Source organism: Melopsittacus undulatus, chromosome 5 (assembly GCF_012275295.1).
Source record: "Melopsittacus undulatus isolate bMelUnd1 chromosome 5, bMelUnd1.mat.Z, whole genome shotgun sequence".
Lineage (NCBI taxonomy): Eukaryota > Metazoa > Chordata > Aves > Psittaciformes > Psittaculidae > Melopsittacus > Melopsittacus undulatus.
Genome location: NC_047531.1, coordinates 32,297,017 through 32,314,576, shown reverse-complemented (window position 1 = coordinate 32,314,576; position 17,560 = coordinate 32,297,017). Strand labels below are relative to the sequence as shown.

The window sequence follows — 17,560 nt, the reverse complement described above, 5'->3', positions numbered from 1 at the left end:
GACAATTTTTGTTTTGTTTTTTTCTCAACAAACTGAGAGAAACTATTAAAATTTGTTTCTCACATCATAGACTGAAAAATGTTTTATGACTTATCAATTAAAGTGTGATTTAACTCAAGTACATTGTCTCTGCTCTTCACTTTCAGCCATTGTGAATGCAAAATTTACATCTAAATTTGCTAAGAAACTCTGTTACAAACTGTTAAACAAACTAGGACTATAGACAACTCCTATGGTTGCTTTATCTGTCAATTGCATGTAGGAAGGGGGGGAGGGGTTGTTTGTTTGTTTGTTTGTTTTCTTGAAAATTCAATTTATTTAGCTGATAACAAAATAAATGAAAATGCATTCAGTATAGGAATGAACTGTGCCATAAATAATTTTATTATTATTAAACCATCTGTAGAATATATTGTATCTATAGATATATGTATATGTATGCAAAGTTTTTCGTAGGCAATCCAGGTATTTCAGGTACAGGTTGGCAAGAAGTACAGTGAGCAAGAATGCACTGATTGCTAACTGTGAAGGACGTTCTCTATCATGTGACTGTGCATAAGACTTGCTCTTTCAGCCATGCTAGGGCATTTGCCAGTTGCTGACAGCAGGCATCATCACTGCCTGCTTGCATTAGTGCTGGAATGTCTTACCTGCAAGCAGAGGCAAGGTCAGGTTGCCCTGAACACAATTGTGTATGGCAGTGCTGAGTTGCTGAGTTTCCATTGTTATAGGATAATTACTTTTTTTCCCGAGCAAACAGGATATGGAGCCAAACTTGAAACATTTTCATCCCTCAATCTCTCTCTTCTAAGGTGATCTGAAGATACAATTCTGTTCCGAGGTCAGTCTCCAAGAAGCAGCATGTGAACATGGACAAAAGTCCCTTCTGTTGAGCTGGCATGCCCCTTTTTCAAGCTCATTAAATCACTTGCATTTAGAATGTTCATGTTCTTGCAAAGATTGGGCCACTAAGAAACTAGGCATGAACTTTATGTAACTGATTATTCCAGAGGGAAAGATTTCCTGTAAATGTGTTCTGCTGGGAATGAGAATTTCCAGTGGCCCTTCCCTTTCCCCCTGTCCTTTCACCCTTTCTAATACAAGTATTTGGCATTTGCATCCAGCTGGTATCACGTACTCTTTTCCATGCTGTACAGAAACTGGAATAATGGAAGTGAAAAATAGAAAGAGTAACTATACAAATAGTCAGTACACTATTTTCAAAGACTTTGCATGAGAAAAAAAAGCAGAATACCTGATTAAAATTAGTGTTTGCAATATTCAATGTAATATTAAATATTCCTTTAAATCTGTAGCTGATATTTGTAATATTTCTTCCATGGGGCTTATAAGGCCAAAGAAAAAAAAATGCTTAGTGTCACAATATGAACCATAAATATCTCTCTAATTAATCTGGTCCTTTCCAGTTGCTGAGCTGCTTCCAAATGTTGTTTTGACTATCTAAAGAAACGCCTAAAATGCTTTTAATCTTGAGTATAGTGGGAATTGCTTTGTCAAGTCCTTTGTCTGGTTCCTGATATGGGCCACCAAATTTACAAGGAACTTTCATAAAAAAAGAATTACTCTTTCCTTCAGGGAATGCTAAATGCTGAGTGTTAGGGACAAATAGCTTAGGGAAAGGAGGAATTTAATTGTTTTTCATTTCAACAAAGAAACTTTGTTATTAACATAACTAAGAAAGGGAAACAACTGAGTAAATAGAACCCGGGTAGACAAGGTAAAATATTCAACAGCTGGATTGTTAAAAAGATTGCAGTGTAGTTTCTTCATCTGAAGACTAGGAGTCAGGGTGAGTGGCTAGAAAATCACCTGATCCAAGCTGAGTGCTTTACCTTTTTTCTGAGGTGAGGTAAGGTAGAGTGGTCTGGTGAGAAACAGCTATTCCATTGGAAGTCACAGGAAAAGCAACCCCTGCCACAACATCTTTTGATCCAGAGCTACAGCCACAAATCTGCAGCACTGAAGACTATTTGAGTACTTTGGGATTTTCTGGATAAAATCCTTTTCTGCCTTTCAGCAGGAGAGCTAAGCATGCAGCAACTGCATTACACTCTGTCAGAGACATCTTATTAGTCTAAATGTCTTAAGGCATCATTTATATTAGTAAAGTTACATGGGGCCGAAACATGGGCTTGGACACTGTCCTGCAATAATTTATAGGTATTAACTGTTAGTTAAAGCTGAGAAGTTTTCAGCCTCTGCCAACACACTCCCAGATAAGGTTTTGGAACTCTTCCTGGGGCACCGAGGGGAAGAGGGAAGGAGCAATAGCTTAGCTTCAGTGCATATATGTGTGGCTCTGCTGCCACAGTTGCTTTTGTGGCTGGAGCATGGACCAAGGCACAGTTTCTGGTAGGGTTGACACAGCCAAATTGATTCTCAGATATCAAACACATCATTGTGAAGTCTTAGTGGTGTTTTGAAAGTACAGGTTTTCTCTTTCTTAGCACTGTTCTTGAGACTAATGCTGTAATAAGCTAATAAACCAGAGCTGATTTATATCTGCATCTAGAAAATACTGAGATTAAAAACTTTATTTGTGGAGACGGTCCAGTACAGAGGGCATAGCTCCCTCATCATTATGCAGTATTCCTACATTAGGTCTAAACTAGGTAAAGACTTAAATGATCACATAATCACTGGTCCATCTATCTAATTTTAATCAGTTTAGAAGAGGTGGATTAGTAGATATCAGCAAGGAATTTATACATTTATACTTTTAGCCATACAACAGAAGAGGACGGGGCACCCCATGCTATCCCTTTAGTGACTAGGGAGTAAGTTGCTGTAGTTCCACAAGGTGGCACTAGGAAGATGTAGAACAGTGTAACTGAATTTGTAGGGTTTTTTGTTCTGTGAGTGTTAATTCTCATTTTTTTTCAGTATGTAAACCAGAATGGTGTTTTCAGCCGCTGCACTAGAAAATATCTCCACTTTAATGCATCTATATCTTCTTTGTAAGGAAAAAAAAGAAGAAAGATAAGTGAAACCACTATCTTAATTTCTGAAATACTTTGCAGTTCTCAAAACATATTTCAGGGATTTATGGAATTCACTTCAAAAACTTATTCAGTGACCATGCACCTTTAATTGCATGAAAATGCTATGAAGACTTCAGGTACAATTCTCACCTTTTAGTTCTTTTTATAGAGTAACTGCATATAACTTATCAGTGTTCTTGGATCTATTCTCCTGGTATCTTGAGATGTGGTTTTGGGCCCACATTATCATTACAGAATCATGTCCAAAGCAAGTGAGATTCTTCAATAATCTCTTAACATGTAATAAATTTCTGGTCTTTTTTATTTTGTGATACAAGTGTTAACATTAGTTCATAATGTGAGCTAATTTTTGGTGTCATTATTTCTTTTCTTTATTAAACTATAATTACACAGACTATAATTAGGCTATGAATTCATAAGTTAGCATTGCAGCTTGAAGTTTGAATTGTAGTGAATGAAAGATATTAATGATAGAGAAGACTCCATACATACATGGAAATCCTGAGCAAAATAATTAACTGTGAATAAATGTCTAGAAAAGTAGTTCCAAGGGCTTGGACTATTAATCTCAGTTAAAGCATTTTCTATTTATGTCAAGGATACTACTTACGTAGTTAAATGCTTTGCTGAATCAGAGCATAGGAGGAATTAATTATGGAAACACTCAAGCAGGTGTTTTATCAAATATATTAATACTTTCTTTAAGTCCTTATAAATTCAGAGAAGCCCAGCCTGAAATTATCTTTGCATCTAAATAGTTGAGACCTTAATTCTCATTGGTTTCCATGTGGTTTTTTCTCCTCCAGTAAATACAAGAGTAGGGTGGAGGCTGGAGAAATGTCCACAGTTATCCATAGTGTTTAATTGTTCACAGACCCAACAGTATGGTTCTTGGCCTATGGCAATTGGCTCTTTTGAACTATGTCTGGGCTCAGTTCAGGGGGTAGCATGAACCAGGGCCTCTTCTCAAAAGTTTTATAACAAAATATAGCACTACAGGCTGGGGGAAGAGTGGCTGGAAATCTGCTTAGTGGAAAAGGACTTGGGGGTGCTGACAGATGGCAGCTGAACATGAGCAGCTGGTGCCCAGGCAGCCAAGAAAGCAAATGGCATCCTGGCCTGTATCAGCAATAGTATGGCCAGCAAGGCCAGGGCAGTGATCAACCCCCTGTACTGATGAGGCTGCACCTCTAATCCTGTGTTCAGTTCTGGGCCCTTCACTATAAGAGAGACAATGAGGTTCTGGAGTGGGTCCAGAGAAGGGCAACAAAGCTGGTGAAGGGCCTGGAGCACATAATTTAGCTGTAAAGATGTGAGCCATGCTGTGCTACTTGACCTCGTGGCCTGAGAAAGAAAATGGGTTATGTCCCATTTTATTTACTGCATAAAGATAGCCTCAAGCTTCGCTCCAGCACATCACTGTGCTACCTACCCCTGCTGTTAAACATGGAACTATTTCTCTTGTTCCTGTGCTTCTCAGGGAAAAAAAAAAAAAAAAAACTGCTTTACCTTTATAGATAAAACCCAAATGGTTCAGAACTGCATCCCTGGATGTCTTGAATTCAGTAATTCATCATGACAGGTTATGGACCAAAATTTAAGTGAAACTGCATTTTGTGCTTCCTTGTGGCTAATCCTACTGGTTTGCTAATGACTATGTAGGGTTTTCAGATCATCCTCTGAAGTTCTGTTCGCAGTTCAAATAGGTCATAAATGCCTTCTGGTCTTAGTTTGTTCACAGCAGAATCCAAAATCATCTTCAGATTTCTGCCACAGATGTAAAGACAGTAAGGCAAAAAGTGCATTCACAGTTTTAACTGTGGCAGCTTGAAAACCATGTTATAATTCCCTGATCTATGGCAGAAAAGCAGCAAAATGATTAAGTGATTTGAAAGCTATATGTACAAGGGATTTAGAAGAGAGTGCATAATGGAATATAGAAAAGAAGTTTTATGACTTTATTTGGCAAAATAGACTTTGTATATTGCCCTATTTCAGAATTATACCTATTAAGTATAAACTTCAAACCATCATCGTATCTGATAATCTATAAACACAACAGTGGAAAAAAATAATTTCCTGGATCATGCTGAAACTACTGATTTATTTATCCCTTTCTATTACAGCTTCTCTTGGTCGATAGTAAAAGCAATTATCTGTGAATCTTTACTTGCAGTTACAAAGGCCCGATTAAAATACTCTGAAGTCATACTGTTATCATGAAAAGTGAAGTTCCATGATGAGATCAGGTTTTGATTCAGTTTCTTGTGGTCAAGCACTCCTGCTGTTTTTACATGATAGACATAAAATTATGGGATCTATCTTGCCTACATCTGTTTGAGTAAATTAATTGTATAGCTCTCTTTATATCTGAGACATCTATATCCCAAAAAGTCAGTTTATCTCCTCCTAAACAGATAAATTAACAGATGCACATAGCTGGTTATTGAGAGCTCTCTCCTGCGGCAACACAGAATTCAAGATACATAATTTATCTGTCAAAAAAGATGCATGTTCATCCACTCTGAACTGCTTGCAGAGTGGCTGTAACTCCTCAGACTTTCATAGGCTTACAATTATTGCCTACACAAATAGGTAGCGTTCTAAATTACGAGTGTGATTTGGTGCTTAGTTACCACTTCCAATTAACATCACTCAAGCTGTTAATTTTCTGTAATACTCATAACATGATAAACTCAAAGGAAGAGTCTAATTTAATCTTCATTTTATACCAGTAGCAAAATGAAGAAATAGGATAAGTAAAAGGCAAATGAGGTCTGTAGGGAAAGCAACAACTGTCCTGAATGCCAGTATTCCCTAATACCTGTACCAGTCAGAATCCTTCTGTTCACCTTGGTTTTTATGAGCTTTTTCTGGTAGGGAGAAATACAAAATAAAAATAAAATTCATTATATAATAAGGCAATTTTCTTCAATACAGTACTATTTCCCCTTTTTTCTGTAGCTCTCTTATTTTGTCTATCGCTTCCTCTGATTAGGATTTGGATATTTGCTTGTTTTCCTTCGATGTCCTTCGTAGAATCCTAGGATGAGTCAGGATGCAAGGGGCCTACTGAGGTCTCTAGTACACTGACAGAAATAAGATCAGCTTTATCTAGTCTCAGCTTTAAAACACCAAAGGAGGCAGGCTGTACAATCTCTGGGCAGCCTGTGCTGCCTGTCTGACTGTCCTTACATTCATTGTTTTGCTTGTTATTAAGTACATTGCTCTACTATTTACAGGAAACAAATAATACAAAGAAGAAAAGATTTTGTGTTTTCTCTCCAAGATTAGTTTCAGAGTGAGAAAAGTACATATAATTAGCTACCCATTACCAGCACATGATATATTCCTGACAGGACTAAGAGCTCTGGACTTGAACTCTCAGTGGTAGAAATTAGGACTTTCATATTTCAGAACAGTTTCAAGACTGTACGTGACTGGGCTGGCAGAGCAGCCTGTTGCTCATCTCTTGTTCTCTATTCTAGGGGGATGCATTTCTAGAGTACTTCACTTCCAATAGGTCCATTGAAAAACAGAATGACAGTTGTTTTTTTTTACTGTTCCATTGTTTTTTTACTGATTTGCTTCTTTATGAAAAGGATAAATGGGTCTCCCTTTTATGGAGGCAAGGCTGCACTTTCCTGGGAAAAAATCTGGGGAACAGAAATGTCTGTCCTCTGGTGTAGATGGTTGATAACAATAGTCATAGCCAAAGGACCCAGGAACCTGTAGTTTATGCAGAGCCTAACAGGCTGCAGAGAAGCACAGAAAAGAAATAAACAGGCTTTGGTGGTGATGAAAAACAACTTTTTGGGATCAAAGAGTACTTGGCAGTTTGCTTCAACTTGGAAATCAACTTTGTTGGTAACCAAACTTAAAAGGAAGGACAGGCAAAGGGAGAGGTGCTCATATCCAGTGTCTCTGGTCTAGTCGCTCCAAGTGTTCTCAGTCATATATTCCCTATTAGATGTAATTAAATCAGTCTTTTTTAGTTTAAAAACCCTTTGTCTTCTTTGGCATAATATCTATAAGGAAAAGGTATAGACAGATGGGTCTCAGTCCTTTGGCTGACTCTGGGTCCTGTCACAGAAAATATTAGCACAGAACATGTTTTTTTGCTAAAATTGGCTTGTTTAACTTGACTTGCTGACTCATTTTTCCAGCTGGTCTGTCATTCTACTCAATACCAGATGAGGCAATAGGAAAAAGAAAACTCTTTTGAATATTCCACCCTCTTGCCAAACCATGTAACAATTAAAACCTCCAATTTTCATGGCAGTTCTTTATGTCCGTTAATTATCCAAGGAACAGTAAATCAGATATATTGTCCTCTGCTTGTTGTCAATAATTTAAATTCTAAATTCCTTATAGATTTGTTGCAGATTTAACATGCTGCTTCTCTTCCCTAAATTACATACAATTTCACAACTTGAATCCAATCCAGTGTTTCATTGTTTTGCATTTGAGATCAAATGCTAGACAGTCCAGTCTAATTGACTCGTGTTTTATATACACACACTAGCAAATCCACGACTGTCTTAACTTAATTAATTACTTTTAATCAAAAAGGGATATCAGGTCATTCAACTATCTAACTAAAGGCTTTCAGTGGGGTTTTCTTGTTGCACCATAATTTTTGAGAAGAATGAATTTGGAATCAAGTGTTCAGTGCACACTAGTCTAGACTCACCACTAGCAGTGGTGAGGTCAAAATAAACAACAGAAGTGTAGTAGGCAGGGACCTTGTGAACTGAGAGATACCAATAGAAAATAATATTGTGATATTCAGCTTAGAAAAAATAAATAGTATTTACATAGAAACAGAAAGATTCATTAGAAGAGCTATAGCTGACATTTTGCAAAAGAGGTTGAGAACAGGGGATGGCAAATGTAACTTGAACTTGTGATGTGATACAGTATTAGAAAAGTACATGAGATGTAGGCAGATCAGGTGAAGTCATGTTCACACTATGAATACTGATATTTTCAAGATAATAGAAGGCATTTTTTAAATGTCTCTGGCCATATAAACTATGAGAACAAAATCTTACCACTTATACAGTCATTCCTTACCACTCTGTGTAACTAGAAGTGCAATTGGCTTGACTCCTTATTGTGAAACAACACTGTGTGGGATAGTTTTTTCAGGTTTTTTTTTAAAAAAAAACTTCAGATTTTCTCTGTATTTTAAGAAAAATCAAACACCTGAATCAGCATTCAGTGCAGCAGAGTAGTTGCTTTAATCCTACTTTTAACTGTAGAAAAAAAGGGCTTGGATGGATAAAGCGAACCAAAATATGCTGTTAATTAAAAATGACATGTAGCACAAAGCTTTATTCACCCTTCTTGCATATAGGGGTCAAAACTAATAAAGTTTCACCATTTGCTAGTTGCTGATTGATGATGTGGAGCTATTCCTGCAGCTCTTGGTTAATACATGCGCTCTGATTATGGTACATTTTTGTTGCTTATTTGACAAATGAAGGTATAGGTAGTAATTGCACATGCTAAATAATGTGATGAGAGTTTCTATAAATAATAATTAAAAAAAGAAAAATGGTCAGTAGTTTACAAGGAGTCTGCAGTTTTATATCGTGAATGTTGTTTAAAGAAAACATTGCCTTATTACTCAGTCATAAGCTGCATGCAAATCAATTGCATTGTTTTAAACATAGTCATCATGTTCCATAGAAAGGAATTCAGTCATGATCTGTGGTTTGTAAAGTGAAGTGGTAAAGTTAAAGATCCATAAAGGAAGCGATGCCTGATACAGAAAAGCAGTCTGGTCCTTGGACTTTCCTGCTGAGGGACAGGATAACAGTGAAGAGTTTATTAAAACTGTTGGGAAATTATCATCCCATCTTTCACAGAAATGCCCAGCTTTGGAGCAAAATATTTATTCAGCCAGAAGCTGAAATATAATATAGGTATTTTTTTCTGTGTATTGTGGGATTTTTAATATTTATACAGCAATACAAGGTTTTATTTTCATTTTTTTCACATAAAATAATTTTAATGGAAAATAATTTTAACCAAAAAGCCTGTTTTCAGTGCAAAACTTGAACAGAATTTGGTAAATTCTTCTGAAGCACTTACTCATCATACTTGCTGAGATAGACTGGAGTTGCATTGTCTAAACAGAATTACACTTATAATACACATAGCTTTAATATCAAGAGGTTAAAGTTAAATATCCGAAGCTTAGCCTTCTATGAAATTTTGTTGAACTAACAGTGATTTTACATGAAAAATGCTGAAAGTGAACAAAATGAGTATTTTTCTGTGATATCTGAAAGTTTTATTTATTTTTTTTTGTTCCTGAAATTATTTCCTGCTTTGAACTGTTTTGATTTCTACTGCCATGTATATGTTTATTTTAATTCATTGGTAAGCATCTAATATTGATAGATTATACCAACTAACTTAACCTGAAAAGGTATAATTACCACCTTAAGGGAAAAAAAAAAACCAAACAAACTGTTTCATAGATGGTAACCAATTTAAGAGCTTTGAAGTATGAAAGATGTATGAAAGAACATTCTTCTTGAGTTCAACTTCATGGACCAATTAATAGGAGTACATAAGTTATCATAATAACGGTGTATCTATTATGATGATAAAAAATGGAAACTTCTCAGTTGTCTTTTTCTGTTCAAATGTATGAAAAAACAAAGTATCATTAACTGGAGAGTCACAGCTAGTTAATGGCATGTAATTAAGTTATATGCATTGGTTTCTACCTTGCACAGGTACGTGTGTTCACATTTTCTGTTGGTCAACATAATTATGACAAAGGACCTATTCAGTGGATGGCCTGTGAAAATAAAGGTACTGTGTTTTTCTTTCAGACTATTCTTTGCTGGAGCTTTGGATAGGTGATATCCTTATCATTCTCTAAAAACTACAGATTTTTTTATTCAGATTACTTTTTTAGCTTTATTGTATTTTTTTAATAAGTTTAATGAAGTAATGTGCAGATGAATATATATTAAAAAATAACCCTGCAAATTTATTTCCTATTTATTTAAAACTTTATATTGTGAGAAAAAAATCACAGTATTTTTCATAATAATAAGATGTTATGTTTCAGTTCTGAGAAATCTTGTAATAGTCATCTATGAAAAGATGAAACTGATGACAGATAAGAAATTAAGCAAAACTGGTTTATATTAAGAGGTCTGGACAAAGGGATTTTTTTGTTTGTTTTGTTGGCTGGTTAGATTTCTTTCTGTTTTTTTTTTTTTTTTTCCAAAACTTACAAGAGACCAGATGACATGATTTATTTTTTCCCTTTTTGATGAAAATATCAAAATGATTCTTCTTGTGATTTCTCAGCTTCTAAGAGCATCTTACAGCTTTTAATTTAATCCTGAACTATATTTTAACTTAGAAAAAAAAAAGTAAGAAAGGTGAAAGTAAGTAAGTAAAATGTCTTCTCCTAATATTTCTACATGAAAAATGTCATCAGAAACATTAAAAAAAGAGTGTGAGGAAGAGGTGTCTCAAATACGTTACACTATAACTATGGAACAAGAGATAAAAGATACATGCAAAACAGAGAAATTATCAAACAATATTGTCAATATTTTAAACAGAGCAATTTCCAGGCCTGACTGAAAATTTGGAAGTACTTTACAAACCAGTGAGAAGCAAGAGGTGAGAGGTGGGATAGATTACAAGGGATCTTGAAAATTTAGACTGTATGAAAGGAGATTAAGATACAGTTCTCAGTCATGAAATTAACATAAACCACAAATAACAGGTAGAGGTAAAGGAATAAATGATGTAGTGTGTCCTGTCTGAACAGCACACATACTGTAGCCTCATGAACCCCTCCACGTGCTGGAAAATTATGCAGAAGATACTACAGCTTCACGAAGAGCAGATTGTATTGTCAGATAATTACAGAAAATCAATGAGGGGTTTTTTGAGCATGTTTTTTTTGTCTCACATCTTTGTATTGCTGAATACTACGTGCATGGGAACTCCATTGTTTTAAAACAAATGAGGACCAGCTGGTTTAAAATATAACCACCCACCTATGTCATCTTTGTCATCTTATTATGTTGTCATCACAGCGTATTAAAATGACCATTAAATATACTTGCACATGAGAGTAACTGGGTATTCAGGAGTATAAATTCAGCATGTTATCTCAGCTTTAAATAAAACATACAAAAGAAATACATCTCAATGCTTAAAAGTAACTAGCTTGGCTTATACAATGTGGTGACCCACCATATGTGGCTACATGTGGTGGCATCTACTGGAAAATTATTCCATATTTTCTATAAACATTAAATTAGAAATTACCATATTAATTAAATTACTGAAAATTAAGAGACTAACTATATATTATAGTAAGATGGGATTATTTCTGTTCAAAATTTTAGGTTATTATTATGAAATCCCATCCATCGGAGCCATAAGAATAAACACCCAGGTAAGTATGTTGGTCAAATCCAGTTGCAGTTATAACACAAAGAAGCAGAGTAACTCCTGTTTTTTAAATCTGTTGCAGTTTGCCTCTGTATATACTACATTAAGAACAGGAAAAAAAAAAAAAGCTTTCTTGTACATGTGAGGGGATTATTCTCTTATGTTTTTCTCATTTATTTTCTTTTTCAGTGGTTGCAGTGAACCAAATTAAGATCCGATCCCTGTTTCCCTGGCTAGCTGGCCCACAGTAGCTTGCATACATACTAGCCCCACTAGCATGCTCTACAGCAGGCTGACCTTGTACACACAACAGCATTTGAAGTGATGTGTATTGTGCAGGCCCCTGCACAAGTACTATCCTTTGAACTCAGTTTTCCTCCTGCCTTACATGGTCACACTTTGACCTTAAGACATAGCAGCAATTTGGTTATAAATTTCTATAAACTTAGTAATTTTTTATAATGTGTCTAGACATTTGTAGTCTGTCTCCTGCCATACTTGTTTGGCTTGTTATTATGTGGAGAAGGCTGTGAAGGCACAGCCCTGCTAGAGTATCTGAATGCAGCTGGGCAGAAGCAGTGACATGGTACAACAGGATTGATTCCTGGGCTGATCCAACCAGTCTGGGAGAAACAGAGCTTTTTTTCATTCAAAAAGGATGCAGGAACATTTTAAGCAGACATGCGTGTAGATAATTAAGGGCACAGGACTAGGGCATTATATGATGTGATACAAACCGACAGGGTAGTTGTTTGAAAGTCCATGTATTCACATGTCCATAAAACCAGGGAAGTGCCACAGCAGTTCTTTGTCCTTGCAAGGCCAGGCATGACATTTTTTTTGGCAGGAGAGTACCTCTTTTTGGCTTCTACAAGAGATCTTTAATTCTTTTAAACTCTTCCAGATAGTGTCTGGCAAGAAATATCCCTAATGTGATCAGACAAATAGAGAAGGTTGAAGACTGAAACAAGTTTAATGGCATCCACTCCCAAACCAGACTACAAGTCTGACATCTCGTAAGGTCACCAGCTTTAGCTGTACTCTCAGACTCAAGGAAAGCAGGGACTGTGAGGTTTTATGATTCTGATTTTTTTGTTTCATTAGAAGTTATGCAAGATATTGCTGTAGGAGTTTAACATAACCAGCCATTAAACCACTCACTCTTCATTGCCCACTCTCTTACCGGCTGAAGGTTCTGCAGTGTGCTTGTAATTTCATTATGTCATTAGCAATTAATTTGGTGAAAAAATAGTTGTAATTCTCACATTGTGGAAAGAGAACAGTGGTTATGGATGTGCAAGATCCATGTAACTGAAGCTGTGACAGAGGAATTACCTTGTCTGTAAATACTGGAAAACTGAAGACTGAATTGTTGGGTAGTACAATTTTAAAGAAGTCATTAAATACTATACTAAAACACTGAAGACTGAATTGTTGGGTAGTACAATTTTAAAGAAGTCATTAAATACTACTCCTGTATTGGTGGTGAATTTTTAACCTTTTTATTTTTTTTATCTTTTAATTGCTTTTATGTCATTATTGTTTATTTTTTATGCTATTTCTGGACTTAGCTCTAATAACTGCCTTCTGATGAATTTATTGCACTTTCTGGCAGGAATATCTGGATGTTTTGGGCAGACCAATGGTTTTAGCTGGAGAGAAGGCCAAACAAGTCCAGTGGACAAATGTCTATCTGGATGCTCTGGTATGATCTGTGTTTACCTCTAGTAAAGTATGAATCTTAGCAGACCAGTAACTGTTTCATTTTCCACGGTCCTGAGGGCTAAATTTCCTACAGTTCCAAGCACCATATTCTTGCCTTTCAAGCACCTGTACAATTTCCTGAACTGCTGTTTCTAACATGCTGCTTGTTACTCACACCTAGTATCCTCCTAAGCATCTTAAACTTTAACAGAGGAAAGCAATTTATCCTAGACACAAATCTTTAAGTGTAGGTCATTGTTGCCCTCAACTTAATAAAAGAAAAAGGAATCAAATAGTTTTCTAGCGCTGTGCCTTTGCTGCAGTACAGGTTATTTGCTATGTTACTGGTGAGGAGTTTTTGCTTTTTAATCTCACATCCCCCCCTCAAAAAGAGTATTCCAGGCAGAATGAAATCTGTCACTGTTACAGGGTAGTTGTACAGATTTTGAACTTGGATCTTTAAACTATTATGGTTGTTGTAATTACTTGCTTCCTCAAGGTAATGATTGTTTTTTTTTTTTATTGGCCCATGTATATAGTGGGGAAATAAACAAAAAGATATATGAAATTATTTCCTTACTGCTGAATTTATCACTTCAGCCTGGTAAAACAAACATATTAAGGAAACTACAAAATGCAAAGTATTGTTAGCAGCAATCTAATCTGTTGTTCTAGATAACCTTCTTTTGAGTAATTCTAACTACGCAAAAATTACCACAAAATTATCATCTGGAATCATGCATTTATCCAAGTTCACATGGTCATCTAATGCCATGTCAAAATCTGCTTCTTCCTGTCAGCCAGAGTTACTGAACATTTTTTATCAACACATCATGAATGTGACTCAGAGGAACTAGTTTTTCTTGGAATTTCAATGGCCAGAAGTTCATTAACCATGTTTCCTTGGTTACTGTTGAGGTACTTACTGGAAACATAAAGGATGTTATGATGAAAGTTCATATATTCTATACATATCCTCTTTTAAAGCCAGAGCTAAATTTGTAACTGGAATAGAAACATCTCTTTAATGAAGTAAAACCTGTGGTAGCTGCAGACTTCTCTGTGTCACTTTATGTCTTTAGTGGGTTCATTCAGTCTTTCCTTCAAGCTTTTCTCCATTCACCTGTTATATGTGTGTTTGTGTGTATATAATTTTATTATAACTTATTCATGATTATTGTCCTCTCATTATTTTTTGAGGGGGAGAGGATATTATCCTCCATACATACTCCTCCATTTTGTCATCTATCTCTTAAGTGCTCCTTCTAAAAATATTGTTATATATTTTCTTCTCATTTATCTCCATTTTCTGCTTCTCTTATTCTCTTAACAAGTCCACTTCTCCTTTTCTTTGCCTTGCTTGTAACATTACTCTGACCTCATCCCCTTTCATTTAATAGACAAACTTAAGTTCATGAAGAATGATTTAAAATTTAAAAATGTGGAATTAGACTGGACAAATGGAGAATGACTTTCATTAAAGTGGATTAATAAAATATTTTATCTTTTTTCTTAATGAAACAAAGGGAGAAAAGGATTTGGTTGCTTTATTCCATAAAATAATATGGAAGGAGCAAGAATCTTGGGGGGGGGGGGGGGGGGGAGGGAAGGGATGAAATTTTAAATATACCCCAAACATTTGCATAGAAAAAACAAGGTAGAAGTCTCCCTTTATATTTAGAATGGAAGACAGTATTTTTCTGGCTATCTAAACATGCTTTTCTGGATATTATCTTGAGTTGTGACTGTTCATAAAGGAAAACCAAATTTCTTCTATCTTCCCAAATAAGTGTAACTCCTTGACTCAGTACCTGAAGAGACTACATGATTTTGCATAACTGATGAAGGACATTATTGTAAGCCATTGAAAAGTAGTGATAATATGAAAAGTAGTAGTTTTCCCTGATGGATTAACCTATTTGCTGGTTTTAAGTTTGATTTAACTTTCCCCCCCCTTTTTTTTTTTCTTTTATTTGTTTCCCCTACTATCTGGAGTTTTTAGTACAGTGGGTACTATAGCTGTAAACATGTGTAGGGATTTTTAAACTATTATATCCTATATTCTTGTACACCATCTACTTTGAAGTAGAACCCCAATTTATTACTCTCAGTAATGCATGCACACAAAAAAAACTGTAAGTTTCTATGCATAAAATCAGTGAAGTATTTTAATGTTTTTACAAACAAGATGTCAGTACTCTGTTCTAGTGTTTGGAAACAGTAATCCTGGATTGTTGTAATTTTTTATAGTTCAGTATTTGTTATTTAACTAAAAAGTCTTTTTTTCTCTTCTCTATATGATCATTTCCTAGGAGCTGGGCCTTGTGATTACTGGAACCCTACCTGTCTTCAATCTAACAAAGGAACAAAATGGGAAAATAGTAAGCTCTCACTCAAAGCACAAAAAAAAAATAATCAGTTATTTGACTTACATTTAATGCTAAACTCCTTTAATAATGTGTATTTCCATAGAGCTTTCTACACTTTACTTGCCTTGTACCTCAGAAGCAAAGGGGTCATCTCTAGCTACCCCATAGGGAACTAGAAAACGCAGATTGCTCTTTTTGTAATTCTGAGTTTCGGGGTATGATATTCCTTGATCTATCTCTGTGACCTGGTGGCAGTGAGAATATGTTAACTGCTCAATAGATGGGAAGTAGATCATTATATTAATCAGGCCTTGCCAAGAAAGGAATGCTAGATAAATTATTTACAAACCTGTGAAGCTGTGACAGGGTGAAGCTATGTCAGGATAAACAGCAATGATGTAGAGAATTTAAACTAATTGATTGTAATGATAATAAAAAATAGCACTGTGTGCTTAGATTAAAATCTAGGTATTAGACCAATAAAATTGCCCGTCTCTGTCAGATATGGAATCAATTGATGTCCTCTTCACAAAATCAAAATGCTGCTTTTTTAAAAATCACACCTAGAATATGACTTATAGTGTGTAATACAATACTGTACATTTAATGTGGTACTCATCTTCATCCAAGTCAAAATATACAGAAGTCTAGAGAAGAGAGTATTTGATGTGATTTTTCAGATACTACATAGACTCAGAATGGATAAATACAAATTTGATCACTACCACTTCTTTTATTTACTTTCAGAATAGTTCTCTTAGTTTCCCTTTAGAAACAAAACAACAACAAAAAAGGTTTCATAGTCTTATCTACATAGTAATGCTTGGGATTCACTGACTCTGGTTACAAACTGAGAAACTACTGAATATCAAAAGATGTCTTTCAGAGAAGTAGAACAGCCATGGTCTAATACAGAGAAACAAAAGAACTTGAATATGCTTAACTTACATCTGTACCTGAACTTTAGGTTACAGACTGCAAGATGCATCTTCCAGTGCTTATTCTAAATATATTTAATAAGGAGAAGGGATTCAGGTGATACTGTATAAAGGTCTAACTTAATTTTCTATAGTAGGAAAATAAATTACAAGTGAAGCAAATGTAGTGCCTGAGTCCCTGATTTCAGATGCTAATGATTGCTAGAGTCACTGAGTTTTTTGCTTTGTTGTTTGGTTTTGGTTTTTTTTTTCATTCATCATTATACCATAGCCAAAAGAATACAATTGTTGTGGGGTCTCATTTATTAATTGCCCAACCTAAGCATGCAATAGTGGCTCTATATTGGTGCTAGTAATTTAGTATCTACATTATTGGCAATATTAATTCATTGCTTTTGCTTTTACCTGTTTTGTTCTTACATTTATTGTTTATTCATCCAGAAAAGCATCCATATTCATTTTCATAAACAATTTGCATATTCTATAATAAATTCTGAATATATTGAATGTTATTTTGAATCACTTGGATAGTATTTAAAACATTTAGAATAGATACATACAAACGACTTTTGAAATGTATCTGTCAAACAAGAGATGAAGGAAATATCAAAATTCACTGACTGTTGCAGTTATTCTGCATTGTAAACATGTCAGACATAGTCTAATGTTTTGGAATCTCACCAGAATCAGCTGATTCTTGGAGTGATGGGGGTTGATGTCTCTTTGGAGGACATAAAAAAACTGACACCCCGATTTACGGTAAGTTGCTTGCTTTGGTGATTTGCTTTATGCATGATTTATGTTTAATTTCTTTTCATGCTCTTTTATTAGTTGTACAGCAATGACTGGATGTGTGTCAAAATACCAGCAGGATTCTTTTCAGATATTCTTTTCCATTGTTGTAGATTTTCTCATGGTTTTCTCTCCAGCCATATATGTGTTTGTGTGTGAATTGTCCATCAAGATGCATCTCTAAAGGCAACATTTATGTTGGGGGATATATTCCAAATAATTATTTTCCTGTAGCTTAAAGCACTGTTTTTCAGTTGAGTGCTTGGTTCTTTACCACAGGTTTAGAGTACAC

General features: G+C 35.2%; 1 protein-coding gene across 2 annotated transcripts in view; it reads left to right on the top strand.

Annotated features, from left to right (window-relative positions):
• The window catches only part of CACNA2D1 (calcium voltage-gated channel auxiliary subunit alpha2delta 1), a 398,283-nt gene that overhangs the window by 330,163 nt on the left and 50,560 nt on the right, over positions 1-17,560 (top strand). For both annotated transcript variants that reach the window (XM_013128868.3, XM_031048307.2), the window contains exons 13-17: positions 9,776-9,854; positions 11,420-11,469; positions 13,081-13,170; positions 15,482-15,550; positions 17,161-17,235. In XM_013128868.3, the coding sequence (XP_012984322.1) occupies positions 9,776-9,854; positions 11,420-11,469; positions 13,081-13,170; positions 15,482-15,550; positions 17,161-17,235 (363 nt within the window). The remainder of the gene's footprint in view (positions 1-9,775; positions 9,855-11,419; positions 11,470-13,080; positions 13,171-15,481; positions 15,551-17,160; positions 17,236-17,560) is intronic.